We start from the raw sequence: 20,154 nt of genomic DNA, 5'->3' as shown, positions 1-20,154 counted from the left end.
AAATTTGTTCATTCAATGTCAAATGGTAATATCCATATTATGCTCTCGAATCAATCTCGTATTAATTTAGTATACCGCCTTTTTATCAGCAGTATTTGAAATTATCGATATCATATCGAACTTTTAATGCTAACGGAACGGTAGTTATTATTTATAGCCGTGTATAAATAATAACGCGATAAATTTGTAAGTACAGTGATTCCTCATGTAAGGTTCTTCATTCGTTCTAAGAGCAAGTTCGTTATGTGAAACATCTTTCCCATAAAAAGATTCTCAGAAAGAAAATGGATATTAAAAAAATAAACACCTGTATTGAGTTTAATTTCATTACACACGACTAGTTTCGAAAACTGCAGTTGTTCATGAGAACAACCTGTTGTTGTAATCACCTGTAAATAACAATAGGTGATTACAAAAACGTTTTTGTAATCACCTGTTGGTGAGAATGTTTTCGAAACTAGTTGTGTGTAATGAAATAAAAATTTAATAAGATAGATTTTAGTCAGACCCAGATTTAGTAGTCTACCTAGGATTGCGGGGTCAAATCCTCTTGTTCCATCCTTTGCATCTTGGCTGCTGGCTTCTTGAAAACCCTTTCCAAGGTTGTCTGTTTCTCCCTCTTCTTCAACACCTGCCGGAAATAACGGGCAAGGGTGTCATTGTAGAGATTGTTGATCATGTTGGCCTTAGCTGAGTTTGGATAGTGAGCGTTGGTAATCCTGAACCTCTTCCCATTTGACCAGGATGTCCTTAATGGCAGCAGTTGAAATTGGTTGATTTTATTGCACCTTTTCGTTTTCAAATGAAGTTTCCCTTTGAGCTTCATCATGTTGCTAGACTAAAAATGCTCGGAGCTCTTCAGTTGTCAGATCTTCTTGGCGGTCTTCAATAAGATCCTCTACATAATCGTCGATGTATGTTCGTACAAGTACATTGACCATCAAGTATTTCAAAAACATCGTGGCTAGGTCAGGAGTTGGAATAATCGGAGATGCGTGATGTAGAAGAGGCTAAGATTGTTTGCAAAGACATATTTTGTTGCGTTCTGTTTTCTGCCTATCCCAGTTATTTAGTTAGTTTTTAAATATTCTTAGCGTTTTTGCTACATTATGTCCAATCGACTGTAACATGCTAGGTTTTCCCTTCAGACCAATATTGGTCAAGTGTCGGGTCAACATTTATTGCGTTGCATGTGTTGGGTTGAACCGTTTTAAACCACCGAAACTGGTTTTAAATGTTCTTTTGTTGTTGTTGTTTTATACCAACCGGTTGAAAACGTTTAAAACTGCCTTTACATCTATAGTCGTAGGTTATTCATCACCGACCTAATTCTCGATCGCTCTAATTAGGTTTTTAACCCTGTATGTGCCACACGACCTGCCCAGTTCCACTTTTGTTCCGCGATCCTTTGAGCCACATCTGTTTTTTCCTTGGTCTTTTCCCTTATCCAAACATAATTTTTTTGGCCCTATGGGATATTTTTAGCATCTTTCTCTCCATTGCTATTTGTGTTACCTGTTGTTAGTTAGAAACACGATCGCAAATTTGGTTCAAAATATACCCTTGCATCATGGATACCGTTAATGTTGATAAAAATTTCAACCATGCGTAATTAAAAACTTTTATCTACATTTTTTTCCGGTGCTCTGTTAAATTAATGGTTATTGACTCGTTAAATTATGCTGGTACCTGTTTTTTGGTGTTAATTGTTCTGAAACACAATTACTTTTGACTTATCTGTGCTCTGAATTAAATTAAATTTGTCCGATAAGTATTTTTTTATTAACCATTGTTTCGTTTGTTTAAATTGTCGCCATTTTCCCGCGCGTGAATTGACGATTTTGTATTTGAATTATTTCTCGGGATTTCCCGAGATTCGTTACGGTATTGAATACTGTCGTTTGTTGACTTAGCTATGAGTTTTTCTTTTGAAATTGAGAGGCTTCATTCTTAAATAATTTATGCATATTGTTGATTGAAAATTAGTCATTGGAACTTGGTAAAAATAATTTCAACACGACAGTTGCTCAATTTTTGTTTTTAGCTAAAAAAAAGGAAAAAAAAAACTGCAAGTTTTTATATTTCACAACATAGTAAATATGAGCTGGTTGATGCGACGCACTGCGACATGACATGCCTTATGTATTTTGTAATTTTAAATTGAGAAAAATGTTGCCATACTTAAAAAAAACTTGCTAGATTTTTGACATATTTAAATCTCAAATATAGGCTAGGAATGGCCTATTTCCATTCTGGATACTATCAATTTTTAAATACTCAGTGTCAAATTTTAAATACAATTGTCTTGGGCAACTCTAAACAGCGCCTCGACGGTCCTGATCCAATCTAATATATTCCGGAGCTAGGAAATCTGTCTTCTGCTAACACCTCGTAGACCTTCTATTTTGCCTAATCACACTTATATTTATTTGATCCCCCCCCTGAGAATCGAACCTGGGACCTCCAGAACGGTAGCCGAGCATGCTGACCATTACACTACGAAGGTGAAGTAAAAAATAGCACTCTAAAAACCGTTAATACCCATTACGCCACCCTGCACTGCCGACTTTCTTCAAGGATATTGAAAAAAAGTCTTTAAGATGTGTGTTTTTTTCTCTTGCTTTCCAGTTGTCCGACCATTATCACGTTTCCATTGTTCATTGCATCCGTGAAGTTGGACGCATTTCTTAGAAATGTTTAATGCCAAGTGCTATGTCGTGTCGCGGCTTCGAGTGACCGTGTTATGGCAGCCGACAGACGTACTTCCCGCGAGGGTTTCGTATATCAGTTTACATACTTTCCCAACGAGCTACCGAGTCGGGCACGAAACATGGTAGTGCAGTGGAAGTCGGCTACAGATTTATTTACTTCAAATTTGATGTTTTACTAACCAAATTGGTCGCATTACAAATCATATTAGACGCCGCACACATCTAATTGGACGTTTACTAATCAAAATTGAGCGTTTAGCAAAAAAATGGACTTGATTTTGTGTTTTATAAAAAAGGGCGCTCTACTATGATTTGATTGGGAAAACATAGATTGTGGAAATGATTTAGCAAACGAATGCGTTTTAATTTTTTTTCTTATTCTAATTATCATTTCACTCTCACTGTTTCTAACTACCGGTGGAAGAACATTCCTGCCTTCGGTCCAGCAAGAGCAAAGTCACGCTCGCCAAATTTAGTTAGCTGGAAATATCACTTTACCCATATCAGCAGTGGCGTGCACAGAGTTTTTAATAGGGTAGGCAGTAGGGTTGGGTAATGATAAGGTATAGTATGCACTGGTCTTCTTTTAGACTCTGCTTTTCTGCCTATATATTGAATGCACGTATAGCAGTTGCTGTAGCTGATCGAAGCGTGAGACGTCTATCAACCAATTCGTCTGGAATCCAGTTCTTTTTATTTACTCTGGAGTTATATTATATGTTGATTTATACATGAGTAGACAGAGTTTATACTTTACCCTTTCGGGAATACGTAACCAGTGCAGTTCGTGATGTTCGTGGCGGCTTCTGGCTAGCGATTGTGGCAATGTTTGTTTACCCAACAAGCCTTGAGTGTCGTAGCTGAATTCGCACGAGACGTGCATTGAATGAAAAGTGTGCATTAGCCTCAAAACTAAAAGAAGAGTGATTTGCGATGATACATAATATATACTCACTGCTCAGGGAAGACATCGAAATAAAACAAAAAAAACAACATATCGCTCACTCCTTTCAAGAACGTCATAAATCAAAAATCGTCAATTTTCAGCTGTGCATGTTTTCGGAATGCCCAGAAAATGTACTTTATCCCAGTAAAAGAGGCATATTTTTAACTTTATATTTACCCGCTACAGGGCAGAAAATGTTGTTTTTACATTTTGAGGAAAAGGTATTGTGTCATTATTTTTTTTAAATAAACTAAATATTTTTCAAATGCAGAAAAAACCTTCAGGTTTTACCTAAAAATATCTGTTGCATAGTTAACAGTTCAATAAGTGACTTGATATTCATTTTTAATACATTGTGTTATATTTTTAAACTTTAAAAACGTTCTCCTGAAAAATCAAGTTTTTTTATTTATAACGTTCTTGAAAAGAGTGAGCGATACTGTCATAAAAAACCTGAAAGAAATAAAAAAATCGAAGAAAAGAAATAAATGTACGCGTCTTCGACACTAAATTTCGGAGTTTGAAACAAAAAAATCATAATAAACTAATATAAGGAAATCAAATATTTATAACCTTCCTGCAGATATAAAAAAGAAGATATTAAAATTCTAAAAAATAATTTAAATGCCTTGTATACATGTTAAACGAAAATAAAAAAAAAGCGCACACACACACACAAAACAAATAATACAAAAAAAAACTTTTATATAATTCATAAGTAGGTATAAACAATAAACAATGAATGTAAGTCCCTCTCAAAGCACGAGAGCTTATTCTTTTTTTTTAGAGGAATAGCGTAACTAGTATAAGATATGTTAAAAGTAGAAATGTCTAGCGATGAATTAAATTATAATATTTTATAGTGACTATATTAAATAAATCAAATAAAAACTAGTTTATTTGCGTTTCAACAACCCTGGTCATACGCCCGACAATGAGACCAGCCGCAAGGCTGCGCAATTGAAATGAAGACATTAGTATAATATGAATAATTTTGGGGAACTTCACGGTCGTTATCAATATCAAATGTTTTTGGGGAATTTGGAAATAATGACAATCGCAAAACGCCAATGAAAAGCAAAATAATGACTGTTTACTCGGCAATTTTACAGTGCACGTACACGATGATGAAGCAACCAACTACTTCCTGTGCATTACAGTAATGGTGGATAATAATTCGCTTTTAGGACATTACTAACGTGACACATAGTTGGAAATAACGTATATACCGGGTCGACCTCAGGGGACTCGCTCAAATTACCAATATCCGAGTACAGTGAAACCTCTATCTATCGTTCCTCGACGGGGGTCGATGTCATCGGTCCATCTTTTCTGAGGCCGGCCTATTCCTCTCCTCAAGTCCCATGGTGTCCACCGCAGAACTCAGGATGCCCATTTCGCTCACTCCTTTCAAGAACATCACAAATAAAAAATGGACTAAATCAAAACAAATTAGAACCCTTGAGATTTTGTTGTTGGATTAGCATACATAGCTGTATAGATGCCATTTTTTATATCAGCTGGTAGCTTTTAATAGAATACAAGCAGTAGTACTTTCGTCTATAAGTCTTTGATTTTTATTTATTTTTATTTTTAACGTTATCACTTTTATTTTTTCTCTTCATTCGCGTGCCATGCAAAATTGTCTCGCGTGCCATGGGTTTGCCATCCCTGATATATAAGGACGTAAGCTCGCGTTTTTGTCGTTGTTGCCATTTAGGTAACAATAGCAAACGTTATGTTTCGATCAACCTTTATAATTCAAGTTTATACAAGTGTCATTCACTTTATACAGAAGGCTAAAGATAATCTTAATGATATATAATTGTTGAGAATCATCACGATATTCTCATGTTTACAAAGTTGTCGGAAATTGGGTCAAGTTGAAATGCAGATCAGTTCGTGGATACGCGCAGATCGGTTTGGGAAAATCCACACTGCATTTCGTTGCAAGCGAATTGAGCATTAAACCCGCTAAGTTTATATGTGGGTTTTTACGTGAAAGCAAAATATAATTCTTCATAACGCGGACGTACTTTCGTTGTGTTGCTATTTTGCAGGCCAACTCTGCGTAGCGACTGATTTAACCGTTTGGGCAATTTTACCCATACTATTGGGAAAATGCTGAAGCAATTTTTACACTTGAAAATATTTTGATGGCACATATACAAAATAACGAAAATTTCTTTCGATAAATGTATTTCTTTTTGTATGAAAAAGTAAAATTCCAACATATTTTTTAAAATCGTGCCCAGAAACCCGACCAGCTTCGTAAAAAGTTCGCAAGAGTTTTCCAGAGTAATCGGGAAATCTCGTAAATAAAACGAATAATGACTGCTTTCGCTATCGGTTTTTGTCACGTGGGCGTTGGGCACTGTTAATTTACTAGAGCATATAATATATATCGTATAATTTATATTTGAGATTTTTAATTGCTTGATAATTAATACATAAACCTGAATGTTTCATTTGTCGTGTAATTTTTGTTACTTTTTTAATCCGATCTAAATTGTTGACAAAACGGTATACGGGTGCAAATTAATCTGACAATTTCCCAGAACGACGTGTGTGATTACCGATTACATTGATGGCGCTATAATTTTGCATAATTTGAGAGAAAGTAGCCGCATTGTGAGTCATGCGGATGTTCACAAGCGAAGCGACTTGCGTAGGTACTAAATTGCCGTTCCTACCCACTAATAATTTATTATATTCCTGTTATTTTTTTTTTGCTATGGCAATAATTTTGAATTTTGACATTTTTGAAATTTGAGCGGTTTCCACAATTTCTATAAATATAATAATATCATCGAACTTGGTTTTATGAATTGTTTTCTGATTTTTTAAACTAATTGATAATTGTTTTTTCTGAATTGAAGATTTTTACTATTAAGTTACAAACGTGTTTTCTTTCGAGCATTAAAATTTTCTAGTAAATACAGTGGAACATCTCATAACGAGCACCTCTTATAAAGAGTAATTCGCATAACGAGCAAAAAATATCTGTAAAAGTTGTTCCCTTAGCGAGCGATGTTTCGCATAGCGAGTAACAGAGGAAAGCAAGTCCCCTTTTCACGACATTCACTTGTGAACCGGGACTTTCGCGGTTTGGGAAGGAAGTTTACCAAGAGGACCCTCACTTCTGCTTGGAAAAAAACTTTGGCCAGAGTGTTGTCAAATGTGATTTTGAAACATAAACTGTGGAGTCTATTGAAAGCTGTCCCACCACATGCCCAGATCTGATACAGAAGCATCTAGGCTTCCTGACAGATCTGCTCTTGCTAAGCAATTTTTTTTTTAACTAAGTTGCGAAATTTATTGTAAATGTGAAACAATATAAAATTGTATCCCGATTTTACTGTGAATTTACATTTAAAAGCTTTCAATATACCTATCACTGCCAATCTAAATAAATACAAGATTGTAAGTCCATCACCAAATTTTCTAGAAGTACCCCGGTGTATGCAGTGAAAGGGATTAGTGTTTAGTTCAATTAGTCAGCTAGATCCGATTCCGACTCGACGTTGGCCGGTACACAGACGCCCACAACCCCGACAAGCACAGCAGAGTCTACAGTCAGCGAGATTGTGTCACTAGCCAATATCATGGGACTCGAGGTGGATAGCAAAGATATTAAAGAGCTAGTGAAAGAGTACAGCCAAGAGGTGACACCGAAGAGATACCCATGATTGGCAACCACAGTACACTAATTTTGGATGCTATACATATATAATGGGATTGCCACTTATTTCCTTTTCTTGGTTTTGTTTCAGAATTCAACATGAAGCTATTACTAATGGCGATATCGCTGGCGGTGGCTCTTCCCTGCATAAGGTCGCAATGCGTAACCGGTCAAGAGAGTAATACCAAATTACAAAACAGTTCGAGGGAGGCGCTCTACAGGTAATAAAAATGTTATTTATACTTTTGGCATTTAATATGTAGAACTCCATAGTAATTTATGTATTAAATGGATAGGTGCGGTAGCTCATACTTCTCTCTTAGCACATGTTCCAGATAGGACACCTTCCGGACCTTGATATCAGTCAGTGACTGTCTCCCTGTTCTTGTTCTTTTAAGCACATTTGCGTTGATAACCATATCGATCCACTCTACCACAATTTGATACCTATTTGTAATAATAAGCCTAAAGGTGGAGACTGACCGGAGCATTTTGTCGTAACGTAACATGTTACGATGCGAGCATTCAGGCAGTCAGTACAGCCGAGCTGCTCGCCGCTCGTTCCGAATGCTCCATCCGAAGTCGGATGATATTTTAGGTTAGTACAGGGTTGCCAATCTGTGGGAAATTCCCCAAACTGCGGGGAATTCTCTTGTACAAGTTTGAAATCCAGTAACGTTCACAGAACCAAGAATCACGTCTTCGTCGTCCGACATTTTAACTACAGTACGAATGCAATGTTGCAAAGATTCATACAGATTTTGGGTTATTGATTCAGATTTTCAGAGCACAAGGCCACTAGCGAGCACTGATCGCGGTCAGTCAGCAATGCCGTAACGTCATAACGTAACATGCTCGCCGCGAGCGATGTTACGATGTTTTGCTACGACGGAATGCTCCGGTCAGTCTCCGCATTAAGCTCACGGAAATAGTATGAAATTGAAATATTTGTGTAAATAATAAAAACAAAAAAACATATCTTTTATTTAAAAAAAAGATTGGTGTAGCGTTCTGTTCACTCTGTCTACTCATGCGGGAAGCGGCGTGATGGTTAGTTAGTTTTTTGATGTTTTTTTCTGCAGTTAAAATTTTTGCTTTGTTCACAGGTTTTTTAAATCTCCTCATCATTGGATATACATACTATTAAATAAATCGCTCACTCCTTTCAACAACGTCATATATAAAAAATCGACAATTTTCAGTTGTTCACGTTTTCGGAGTGCCCAGAAAATGCACTATATCCCAGCAAAAGCGTCATATTTTTATTTTAATATTTACCCGCTACAGGGCAGAAAGTGTCGATTTTGCATTTTGAAGAAAAGGTATTGTTTAATTATTTTTTAAAATTTACTAAATATTTTTCAAATGGAGAAAAAACATTCAGGTTTTACCTAAAAAAATCTGTTGCTCAGTAAAAAGTTCAAAAAGTGGCTTGATATTTATTTTCAATACATTGTATTATATTTTTTAACTTTCAAAATGTTCTGAAAAATTAAGTTTTTTCATATGTGACGTTGTAGAAAGGAGTAAGCGATATGCAAAGATTAATCCCACTCGCAAGTAGAAATAGGCTAATACAGTTGGAGCCTTAATAGGGCAATGATAAGTGGTGTTGCATAAACCGTAGCTAGATTTGAGAATCACTTGGACATTAGATAATTAAAAAAATACAACTGAAATTGTAACAGTTATCAGGCATATCTATAGTTTTGACCCAGTTAAATTTGAGTAAATAATGATACATTAAAAACTGACCTTAATGTATTTAAAATAAAGGTCTTTTTTCCCATTACTTTTAATGCTTGACATGAATGACATTTATTGTAGGTCTTAATTGTGTGTGATCTATTTTTTTCCAATTTTATTTTGGCTCTTAATTGTATGTGACAAATAATAAATTAAAAATTGACCTCAAAAGCTAAAATATAGGCCAAGCTTTGATATGAAAAATTTAGTTTTTTGTATTACCTAATTAAAATTTACAATTTTTATAATACAATATGACATAGTATAATTCGACCAACTAAAGAAATTTGTACTAATATATTTTCAGTTTTTTTTTATTATTAGCAATGGAATTCATGTGTAAAATTCATTCAAAACTGAATCAGTGTTGTTCTTGTTCTTTAAAAAATAAAGTAGGGTGATATAAGAGAGCAAACTTTCTACACTAAACAAAATAAAAACTTGTGTTCCTCGTAAAAAAAATTGCATTCTCTATAACAATGAATATCGATAAAATTAAGAAAGGTACGCTGAAATGGTTTGGACATGTGGAACGAATGAGTGAGGAAATAACAGTAAAATAAATTTATAAGGGGAATGTAGTACGTAAACCTTGGCATATTCAGGTATGTTAAATACGTAAAAGGGAAAAGTCGAAATAATCGGCGTATATGATTGAGGAGATGCATTAATATGGGAGAGGCGAAGAATGTTTGAAAAGACACAGTAGTGTGGCATTCTATTCTCTCTGCCTACCCCGTATATAAAAGGTGTTATATTATATTCAATATGTTAAGTGATGTTGTATGTTGTATGTCATTGATAATGGTCTCTGTTGCTAACAAGACTGGCTGAGTGAGATGAGATGTCATCAGCTAGATTCAATTTTAATAACGCTTTGTCATTATGATGGAAAGGTCAGGCCTATGTATGTCGGTTGATATTGACACACTTGTATATAGTTCATGCCTTATAGCATGGGTCGGCAACCTGCGGCCCGCGGGCCGCATGCGGCCCCCGGGCCGCAGAGACATCTTGGTGCGGCCCGCGAGATTCTCGCCGCAACGCACATGACGGACGATATTATACACAATCGAGTGAAAGGAAGCGAGAAAGGGAGCGAAGGGAATCTCATTGATTTTATTAAATACAATAAATGTCGTTAAAATATACACTTAGCGTTTTATTTTTAAAACTAAAATATTTGTACATAAATATTGTATAAATACCTACTGCAAGTGCGGCCCGCACTGATCCCCATGAAAAATATTTGGCCCTTTTACAACAAAAGGTTGCCGACCCATGCCTTATAGTATCAATAACATTATAAATTTAGAATGGAGATATCGCTCACTCCTTTCAAGAACGTCCTAAATCAAAAAACTTGATTTTTCAGGAGAACGTTTTTAAAGTTTAAAAATATAATACAATGTATTCAAAATAAATATCAAGCCACTTATTGAACTTTTTACTGTGCAACAGATCTTTTTAGGTAAAACCTGAAGGTTTTTTCTCCATTTGAAAAATATTTAGTATATTTAAAAAAATAATCAAACAATATATTTTCTTCAAAATGTAAAAACAACACTTTCTGCCCTGTAGCGGGTAAATATTAAGGCAAAAATATGGCTCTTTTGCTGGGATATAGTATATTCTCTGGGCAAGCCTCATAATTTTTTTTATTTGATTTTTTGTAATTTATTATTAGACTGCCAAAGATATGGATTGATAGCTGGGAATCGACATCGCAGGAGGCTATCCCTCTTAATACATTGGGCGGTTTTCTCCATCAACCCCGACCTTGATTAGCATACTAATTAGGGTCATATACTAATCACAAGTAACCGCAAACCCAATTCCGATCAATACATAGTTTTTTGACATCTCTCACGCTCTACCAAAAGCAAGCAAGTAGAACGCTTAGCGTCTCCCGCTCTGTACCAACAGTATGTAAAAGGCGCTTTTAAGCATTTCGTGGAAACAATGCCTTAAAAACAGGCCACAAGACCTATACCAATAACAAATTGTCTATTTGTATAGCTGAATATTTAATGTTGTCTACTTTTGTTATAAATAAATATTAGTGATTTTACACTCTAATATTTATTTAATATTACCCATGACTGGTCCCTGAAGCACAGTGTGTGATCACCTTGCCTTCGTGTAAGTAAGGTTTAAGATAACACTGCGTCAATACTATGCAGTGCACTATGTTACAATTGGGTGCAGATAAGGGTTAGAAGCAGAATACTTATGTTATTCATACAGCATTCAGGTTATGTAGATAACTGATGGGTTTGATTGTATGGTTTTTAGAGGCCAACAAACATTCACCCTTCGGCTGTTTGAGGCCATCAACAAGAACAAGGGCCGCGACAATGTGTTCTTCTCCCCGTACTCCGTGTACCACTCGCTGCTGCTGGCCTTCTTCACGTCCGCCAACCAAACCGAGGCAGGGCTCCGAACCTCTCTTCAACTCGGGAATGAGGTTGGTTATCCCCTAATTACATTAATTATTTCTCATAGACCACCAGACATGCTTGTTATAAGGCCTAGAAGGTTGGAGAGCTAGAGGTAGATCTCTAACCCGATGGACCGACCAGGTGAAGGAGATCACAGGCCTCTCCGTTGCGGGAGCTCTAAAGGCTGCACAATGCAGGGACCAATGGTTGAATGTTGGCGGAGGTTCCAGAGCAAGCTAGCAGGGGTGTCACGATCTTCAACAATGAGGAAAACGACCGGAGAAGATCTCCAAATTGCAATTTTGATGCACTAATGTTCTATTATTAGATTTATGTTTTATACTGACATTTCTTGTTGGAGGTAGTAAAACACTTCAATACACTGTTCCTTCTACTCTCAATTTATTGCTGGCGGATGTTAGAGGGCAAACAAAAATATGGGGCAAAGGCAAAATAAAGAAATGGGTATATTTTCAAATGTTAATATTGTAAAAATTCTAAAATAATTTGTATTTAAAATTTTTTTCATTGTGTGTATTAAATATAATACAAACATTTAAACAAAAATAGCTCGGCTGTCCTAAGTTAAAACACCTAGTCCAAAAATGTAAAAAAAAACATACTACATACTAAAAAAATGTCCCTTACTGTGTTTTGAGTTTGGACAGCCGAGCTAAAAATGGTAATAAACCAGTAAGTGGGACAGGCGAAGACTGTTTGTAAAAAAGGTGTGTTTGTAAAAAAAACTTTCCTGCAGAGAAGTGGCGTTATAGCGTTAGGTTTTTAGTTTTAACCATCGCTTCTTTGTCTGATGACTTTATACAAATCTTTCTTCTTCTTCTGTTCATGTCAGGTCCCCCCTGACGTCGACTATCACTTGAGAGTAATTGTCCTTGTCTTGGACAGCTCTAAACAGTCCTGATCCCCGTCCAATCTCGTATATTCCAGAGCCGGATCTGCCTTCTGCCCACACCTCGTTGGCCTTCTATTTTGCCATTTATGATTAGGAACAATAGCTCGTACTTATCTCCTCTCAGCACATGCCCCAGAGAGGACACCTTCCGGACCTTGATATCAGTCAGCAACTGTCTCCCTGCTCTTGCTCTATGGAGCACATTTGCGATGCTGACCATATCGGTCCATGGAATGCATAGCATTCGATATAGCCACATTTAAAATGCCTCTAATCGGTTCATAGTGCTGATCTTGAGGGTCCACAATTCAACTTGGAGATCTGCCCTTTGCCCACACCTCGTCGACCCTCTACTTTGCCCTCAATGACTCTATTGCCAATTTCAGAGCAAAGTGGACCTGATGCGAGCGTACCGCCTGGACCAGTATCTCCGCAGCGTGGAGCCGTCGGAGAGCTACCAGTTCGACTCGGCCAACAGGGTGTACGTGGACACCAATCTTCCCGTCCGCCAGTGCATGCTGGACTTCTTCCAGAAAGAGATGGAAAAACTGGTGAATATAATTACAATTTAAGTATTAAAAGTTAAAATCAAACAAAGATTTTTTGAGTCTACTAAGTTGTATTTTATTGTTAAAAAACATGTAAAAATATATTTTATGATTATTGTTTTGTCTAGTTATAGCATTTTCAAACGAATGTGGAATTCACACTTGGAATGTGAAAATTAAATCTTTAATCTTCACATTCAATTGAAAATGCCATAACTAGACGAAACAATTGTCATAAAATTAATTTTTTTGTGTTTTCAATAAAATACAACTTACAATAAATTACTAACATTTTTGTAAAAAAATATAAAAGTAATATGTAATAAATTTGTTACGAATGGAACCCGTGATGGCAGATATCAAGCATCTACCTGACTTTTAAAATTGGGTAGAACAAGATGGTGAAGTTCTTTATCTCCGCAGAACTTCAAGACGGAGCCGGAGCGAGCTCGTACCCACATCAACGAGTGGGTGGCCACCATCACCCGGGACAACATCAAAGACCTGATCCCCGGGGACGGAGTGACCTCCAACACGCAGCTGCTGCTGGTCAACGCGGCACACTTCAAGGGGCTGTGGGGCTCACGCTTCCAGCCCGAGGCCACCACTAAGGAGGTCTTCTACATCGCCCCCGACCGACAGACCTTCGTGCAGATGATGAAGCAGAAGGGGAAGTTCAACCACGGTGAGACCTCCACCTCTTGATAGTCTCCTGGCTATCTGATCTTCTTCCTTTTTTTTTTAGATGGGAATTGCATTTATTATTCACCTTGCTTATTATGTACATGGTTTATAAATCATTAAGTGGGTTTCTTATAACTAATTAAATATGTGTTTTTTTACATCTCATTAAAAATGAAGAAGAAGAATATGGAAGTCTGGGCATTTACGGGGCTGACGACCGTCATAGGCATATTACTTCATAATACTTCCATATTCTTCTTCTTTTTTTTGATGAGATGTCAAAAAGTAATATGAAAACAACTCCTGTAATTGGAGATAATCCAGATTTTGTGAACAAGTATCTGGACACACTCAAAATGTTGTAATTAAATATGTTTTTATTTGAATCTGTGTTGGTAACAGGAGTGATAATCTAGTGTGGGCCAATCAGGATCTTCTCAGCATTTGCTCATTGCTGGGAGGAAACCATGTTGCACTCCTCGGAAGAAGGCGGACTGTTGACTGTCATTAGCAGACCTTCCGTTCCACTAGAAGAGGGTTGGGCATTTTGTGTCCTAGCTTGGTTTATGTTACCAATGTCCTTCACTATTTTTATCATGTATGATACCACCAACTTCTTTTTGGCTACATCCCAACTCATCGTCTTTGTAGACTGGTGGGGTCAACTCTCCTCGTCAGCGGCTATGTCGTCGGACCATCTCTTTTAGGGTCTTTCGATGCCTCTTTTACTCTCCCAAGGTCTCCATCTTAATATTTTTGGGGTCCATCTTGTAGGGTCCTGTCTTGTAACATGTCCCGCCCATTGTCACTTGAGTCTTGCCACGCGATCCATGATAGCCTCTATTTTTGTTTAAAATTTGGGAACTTTGATTTGCAGGTGTGAGCGAAAAGTTAGGAGCCCACATTCTGGAGATGCAGTACAAGGGAGATGACATCAGCATGTTTGTACTGCTGCCCCCATTTGCCAAACAAAACGGTAAGTCGATCAATTCATAAAATAGGTATTGGCATGATCAAATATTTCAAATACTTGAAAGTGGTCAGGTCAGGAATAATCGGCAAGTATGTTTACGTTTTTACACGATTGTGAATTTTGACATAAATTTTCAAATTCTACATTCATTGTAAATGCATATACCTACCTAAATATCGGTAGATCTACAGAAAATGTCTGAATTTACCAATTTATAGAGAGTTGGCAAAATCTACCGACTTTTAGGTTAAATCTACTTTTCTGGGTTTAAGTCGCAAAATCTTTCCACCCGTCACAAAATCTTTCCACCCGTCACAAAAAAATAATATTTTGGGTTCGAAAAAGAAAGCAGAGAAGGACTAAGGGAAATTTGGCCATGATCAAGTATTTAAAATATTTTAAAGTCAGGTCAGGAGTTGTAAATGTCGAATAGAGAAAGATTCTTTGCAAAGATATTTCGGTGTGGCATTCTATTGTTTCTGAAGCGGCATAATGGTTAGTTAGTTCGTTAGAAAAAAAAGGAATATTGCTTGAAAGATTAGGGTATCTATTTGTTATTCAAATGTACTTCAACATATTTAATTTAATTTATTACAGTTACAAACATACAAATTATTTTACGTCTTTCAACAAGTCATATATTAAAAAACTTGATTTTTTAGGAGATCGTTTTTAAAGTTTAAAAATATAAAACAATGTATTAAAAATAAATATCAAGCCACTTATTGAACTTTTTACTGTGCAACAGATCTTTTTAGGTAAAACCTGAATGTTTTTTCTCCATTTGAAAAATATTAAGGATATTTAAAAAAATAATTAAACAATACCTTTTCTTCAAAATGCAAAAACATCACTTTCTGCCCTGTAGCGGGTAAATATTAAGTTAAAAATATGCCGCTTTTGCTGGGATATAGTACATTTTTTGGGCATTCCGAAAACGTGCACAACTGAAAATTGTCAATTTTTTATATATGACGTTTGTTGAAAGGAGTGAGCAACATCATGTTTGCATTTTTAGCACAGTAGCTAAAACTGCAAACATGCAAACTGTTTTGCAGACAAAACCAAGAGTTTGAAATCTGATTCCTGTAAAAGAGGCATGATTCAAATTATTCATTTACAATTTTTGTACTTCAGGAGTCGATGAGATCTTGGAGAAGCTGACTCCGGAAACCCTGGCCTCCGTTGTGGAAGAAGGAGCCTTCATGCCCCGCCAAGTGGAAGTGCAGTTCCCCAAGTTCACCATGGAGAAGTCCATCCAGCTCAAGGATGTAAGGACTTCTTTATAATCGATAATTTATCAATCAACACTTAATTTAGGTACCAACAATTTTTTGAAGACTTAAGGTCTTAACCAAGCAAATCTGTAATAGTAGAAAAATAATGCGTATTGAAACCTAAATATTCATAAATTCTGTACCAATCGTTAGTAAGCCTTTTCGCTGCCAACTGTAAACGATCACAGGATTAGTAGAAAAAACGTTTTCTACCCTACGTACTGGAAATAATTCTTGCAATTGTGAAATCACTACATGAATTTACAACAAACTAAACTAAAGCAACAAACAAACTAACTAAACAAAAAGCAGTTATTTTTAAAAATTTTATAAATAGACACTTTCATGTGTTTTTAACAATAAAATAGTAATATTTAATAGACTCAAAAAAACAGTGTTTGATTTTAACGTTGAAAATATATAAGTTCTACAAATTAAACTCCAAATCAATAAATATTTTAAAAAAAATTATGTATTACTTAGTAAATACCACTTTTTCTTAAAATCTACTGTGACACGTGTTTCGATGCATTCTGCATCATACGGTGTTTAAGAAAAAGTGGTATTTACTAAGTAATACATTAATTGAAAATGGATAGATTTTACCACAAAGTGGCTGCCGAATCAATCAATGAAATTAAAAAAATTGTAGAATGTTCTCAAATACTGCTTGCTTTCTTGCTCGTGAACTTATCCATATGAATGAATGGTTCCAGGTGTTGGAGGAGATGGGCGTGGGCGATCTGTTCCAGCCGACATCGGACTTCAGCTTCTTGACGGGAGTGGCCGGTCCCCATTTCAATGACGCTGTCCACAAGGCTAAGATCAGCGTAGATGAAGATGGTATGTAATGCTTCTTCTCAGTGACTTTCTATTTTATATCTTATATATTCAACAAATTCTAGAATCTCGCTGGTTCAAATGGTGAAATACAGAAAGAATGCAAGGTTAAGATAAGGATGATAAGTGTACAAAGGAGTGTTGAGATAGTTTTGGTATATGGAGGAAACAATTGGTAAAAAAGATTTCCAAAATATTCTTCTGGCAGCATATTTTTATGTTCAAAATTTCACATATTTCATGTTACTTACCATTTCTGAGCTCGTCACATACGTATACCATTGCCTCCCCCACCCGATGACATCTCCTATCTCGCATATTTCTCTTATCCTGGTGTTCCTTATTCTATTTTGTAGATTCTTGCCCGATATGTTCCTTAGAGTCTTCATTTCTGACGCTCTTTGCGAGTTTTTTTGTTACCGGTAGCGTCCGCTTTGCATTCAATACCATACGGCATGATGGGTCGCACACAAGTTTTATATATTTCAATTTTTATTTCCTTCTTAAGTTTTCTTTATGTCCAGATACGTCATAAGGTAGGGACTGACTCCCACATTTCGGCGTAACGTAACATTCGCGGCGAGCATCCGACTTCGGATGGAGTACTCGGAACGAGCGGCGAGCAGCTCGGCTCGGTGTACTGACCATACGAATGCTCGCATAGTAACGTGTCACGTTACGACCAAATGACTCCTGCTGTCAGTCCCCACCTTAAGGAGCATATCGCTCATTCCTTTCAAGAATGTCATAAATCAAAAATCGTCAATTTTCAGTTGTGCATGTTTTCGGAATGCCCAAAAAATGCACTATATCCCAGCAAAAGCGGCATATTTTTAACTTAATATTTACCCGCTACAGGGTAGAAAGTGTTGTTTTTGCATTTTAAAGAAAAGGAATTGTTTAATTATTTTTTTAAATACACTAAATATTTTTCAAATGGAGAAAAAACCTTCAGGTTTTACCTAAAAAGATCTGTTGCACAGTACAAAGTTCAATAAGTGGCTTGATATTTATTTTCAAAACATTGTACTATATTTTTAAACTTTAAAAACCTGAAAAATCAAGATTTTTGATTTATGACGTTGTTGAAAGGAGTGAGCGATATCTTGCCAGATATGCTCCTAAGAGTCTTCATTTCTGACTCTCTTGAATTTTTTAAAAATGAAATACAATACGTATGTATGTGTATAACTTTTTGTTTGATTACAGGTACCGTGGCGTCCGCGGCGACCGCCATCTTCAGCTTCCGCTCCTCCCGTCCCACGGAGCCGGCGCGCTTCATCTGCAATCATCCCTTCGTCTACTTCATCTTCGACCGCGTCTCCCAAGCCGTCACCTTCATGGGGGTCTTCCGGGAGCCCAAGATGCTCTCCTAAACTCCAACCCAACCCATTCCTTTTCATTCAACCGAGCTAATAGACGAGTCGACAATGTCTCCGCTGAGAATAGTTCATAGTTATCTACCGTCCACTTGACCAGGGAGACGTCAATATATGACTTCTTTCAAGATGAGACACTTATTTATTGATTTGGAGTTTTAATAAACTCCATTTATTAACCTGTTAACCGGGCGGTCCGCTGTCCAATTACGCAACTTGTAACGGGCGCGAATACTGATTCACTCCGTGTCTTAAATTCATGTTGAGACATGTATGGATGACTAATACCTTTGTTTTTCGATAAATATACGTCCAAATAATAAACATATATTTCAAGGACGTATTCATATGTCCTACCCGTACCTGATATTGTTTGCGTTTGACGTATTTATGCGTCCCGCCCGGTTGACAGGTTAAAATGAATAAATAAATGATAAATTATTTATGTATTAATTGTTAAATCAAATTTTTATGAGTCTACGTCTACTAAGTTGTATTTTATTGTTAAAAAAAACACATAAAAATTAATATTGTGACAATTGTTTCGCCTAGTTATGGCTAAAGAAACCTGTTTTTGATTTAAAAATTAATACATAAAATGAGGCTCTTATGTTTTAATTACCTAACATCCAAGTGACTGATATCTAGCTACGGCTCATGCAACACCGCTTGACACGGGCCTACTCAGGTTTCAACATTTCACGTTTCGTAGCCCACTTGTGAGTGGGTTTACTCTTTATGTTACTATAATTTAATGTAATTCACGAGTGAAAATTCTAGGCAAAACACTCGCTATCTCGCTAAAGGCATGAATTTAAACAGTTCAATGATTCTATGTTAGCAATCAAGTTACTTAGGTGTATAATTTTAGTTGTACTATTTGACTTGTGAGTTACATAGGATATGATTTGACAAACAGATGAGCAGATGTTCACAAAGTTTTGCCTCTATATTTTGTTTGCGTATGAGCAGTATGTTGTTTTCTGTCGGCCATGCATTTTGAGGTGATCTTAATTTTCGGACAAAGAAAAAAAATACTACCAGTCGTCTTTGTTTCAAATTAATTTATAATAGTTTCTTGAAAGGATTGATGACTTTAAGCCATGTTCTCAACAAGAACAAATGGATAGAATTTTGTATTATAGTGACACCTATCTGTTATAAAGCAAAGCAAACAAAACATGACAGAAGAAATTAGAAGTTTAAGATGCGTTTTTTGTACATGAAGTTGAATGTAACCGAAATGAACAAAAATTTGCATACCGCCGCAACATAAGGCTACTGAAATGCACAAAAATGTGCACACAGCCGCAACATAAGGTTTCTGAAGTGCACAAATATTTGCACGCAGTAAACAATGTGTTAATTTAAATTTATCCTCCCATATCATATGATGTCAGCAAAAATATCACTGATGATTTTATTTGAGTAATCTTGTTTTCATACAATGTTTTTGTGGTTTTTGCATTTAATTTTAAACAAATAAAATTTTTATGATTTCAACTGACAAATTCTAACGGAATCAAAATGTGGTTGTATTTTTAAGCACCTAATTTATTTTTAAGATTGTTTTTATCATCAGTTTGTTAAACTTTTCATATTTAATACACACATGTGTGTACACACACACACACACACACACACACACACATATATATATATATATATATATATATATATATATATATATATGTGTGTGTGTGTGTATATAAATGACAAAATTAGATTTAACCGGTACCCATAGTACTTAATTTAGGTTATAATTTTTGTATGTTTTCTTATTGTATATATTAATTTTATTAATTGAATAAATTGTTACCAGATAATATTGGTTTTATTATTTGTATTTTAATGTCTGTTTCTGCCGTTGTTCGATTCTGGTCGGTTCACCTTGCCTTCATGTAATTAATGACCAAGATAACACAGCTTCGTGTGATGCAGTGCCCTATGCACCATTGGGTGCAGATATGGGTTAGGTTAGGTTTCAGACGAATTGCATGGAGCGACACAATAT

The 20,154-nt window shown here is 36.1% G+C and overlaps 1 protein-coding gene across 1 annotated transcript in view; it reads left to right on the top strand.

The window, feature by feature from the left end:
- The window catches only part of LOC148311467 (serine protease inhibitor 88Ea-like), a 25,300-nt gene extending 5,334 nt beyond the window's left edge, over positions 1-19,966 (top strand). The window contains exons 2-9 of the mRNA XM_088256584.1: positions 7,431-7,560; positions 11,381-11,552; positions 12,826-12,990; positions 13,411-13,672; positions 14,549-14,647; positions 15,782-15,915; positions 16,638-16,764; positions 17,971-19,966. Of these exons, the coding sequence (XP_088112710.1) occupies positions 7,439-7,560; positions 11,381-11,552; positions 12,826-12,990; positions 13,411-13,672; positions 14,549-14,647; positions 15,782-15,915; positions 16,638-16,764; positions 17,971-18,137 (1,248 nt within the window). The 5' untranslated portion in view covers positions 7,431-7,438 and the 3' untranslated portion in view covers positions 18,138-19,966. The remainder of the gene's footprint in view (positions 1-7,430; positions 7,561-11,380; positions 11,553-12,825; positions 12,991-13,410; positions 13,673-14,548; positions 14,648-15,781; positions 15,916-16,637; positions 16,765-17,970) is intronic.
- Positions 19,967-20,154: the final 188 nt, after the last annotated feature.

This window comes from Brachycentrus maculatus, unplaced genomic scaffold (genome assembly GCF_059751285.1).
Source record: "Brachycentrus maculatus isolate JH-2025_06_01 unplaced genomic scaffold, ASM5975128v1 h1tg000064l, whole genome shotgun sequence".
NCBI classification, from domain to species: domain Eukaryota; kingdom Metazoa; phylum Arthropoda; class Insecta; order Trichoptera; family Brachycentridae; genus Brachycentrus; species Brachycentrus maculatus.
This window is presented reverse-complemented; position numbering and strand designations above follow the sequence as displayed.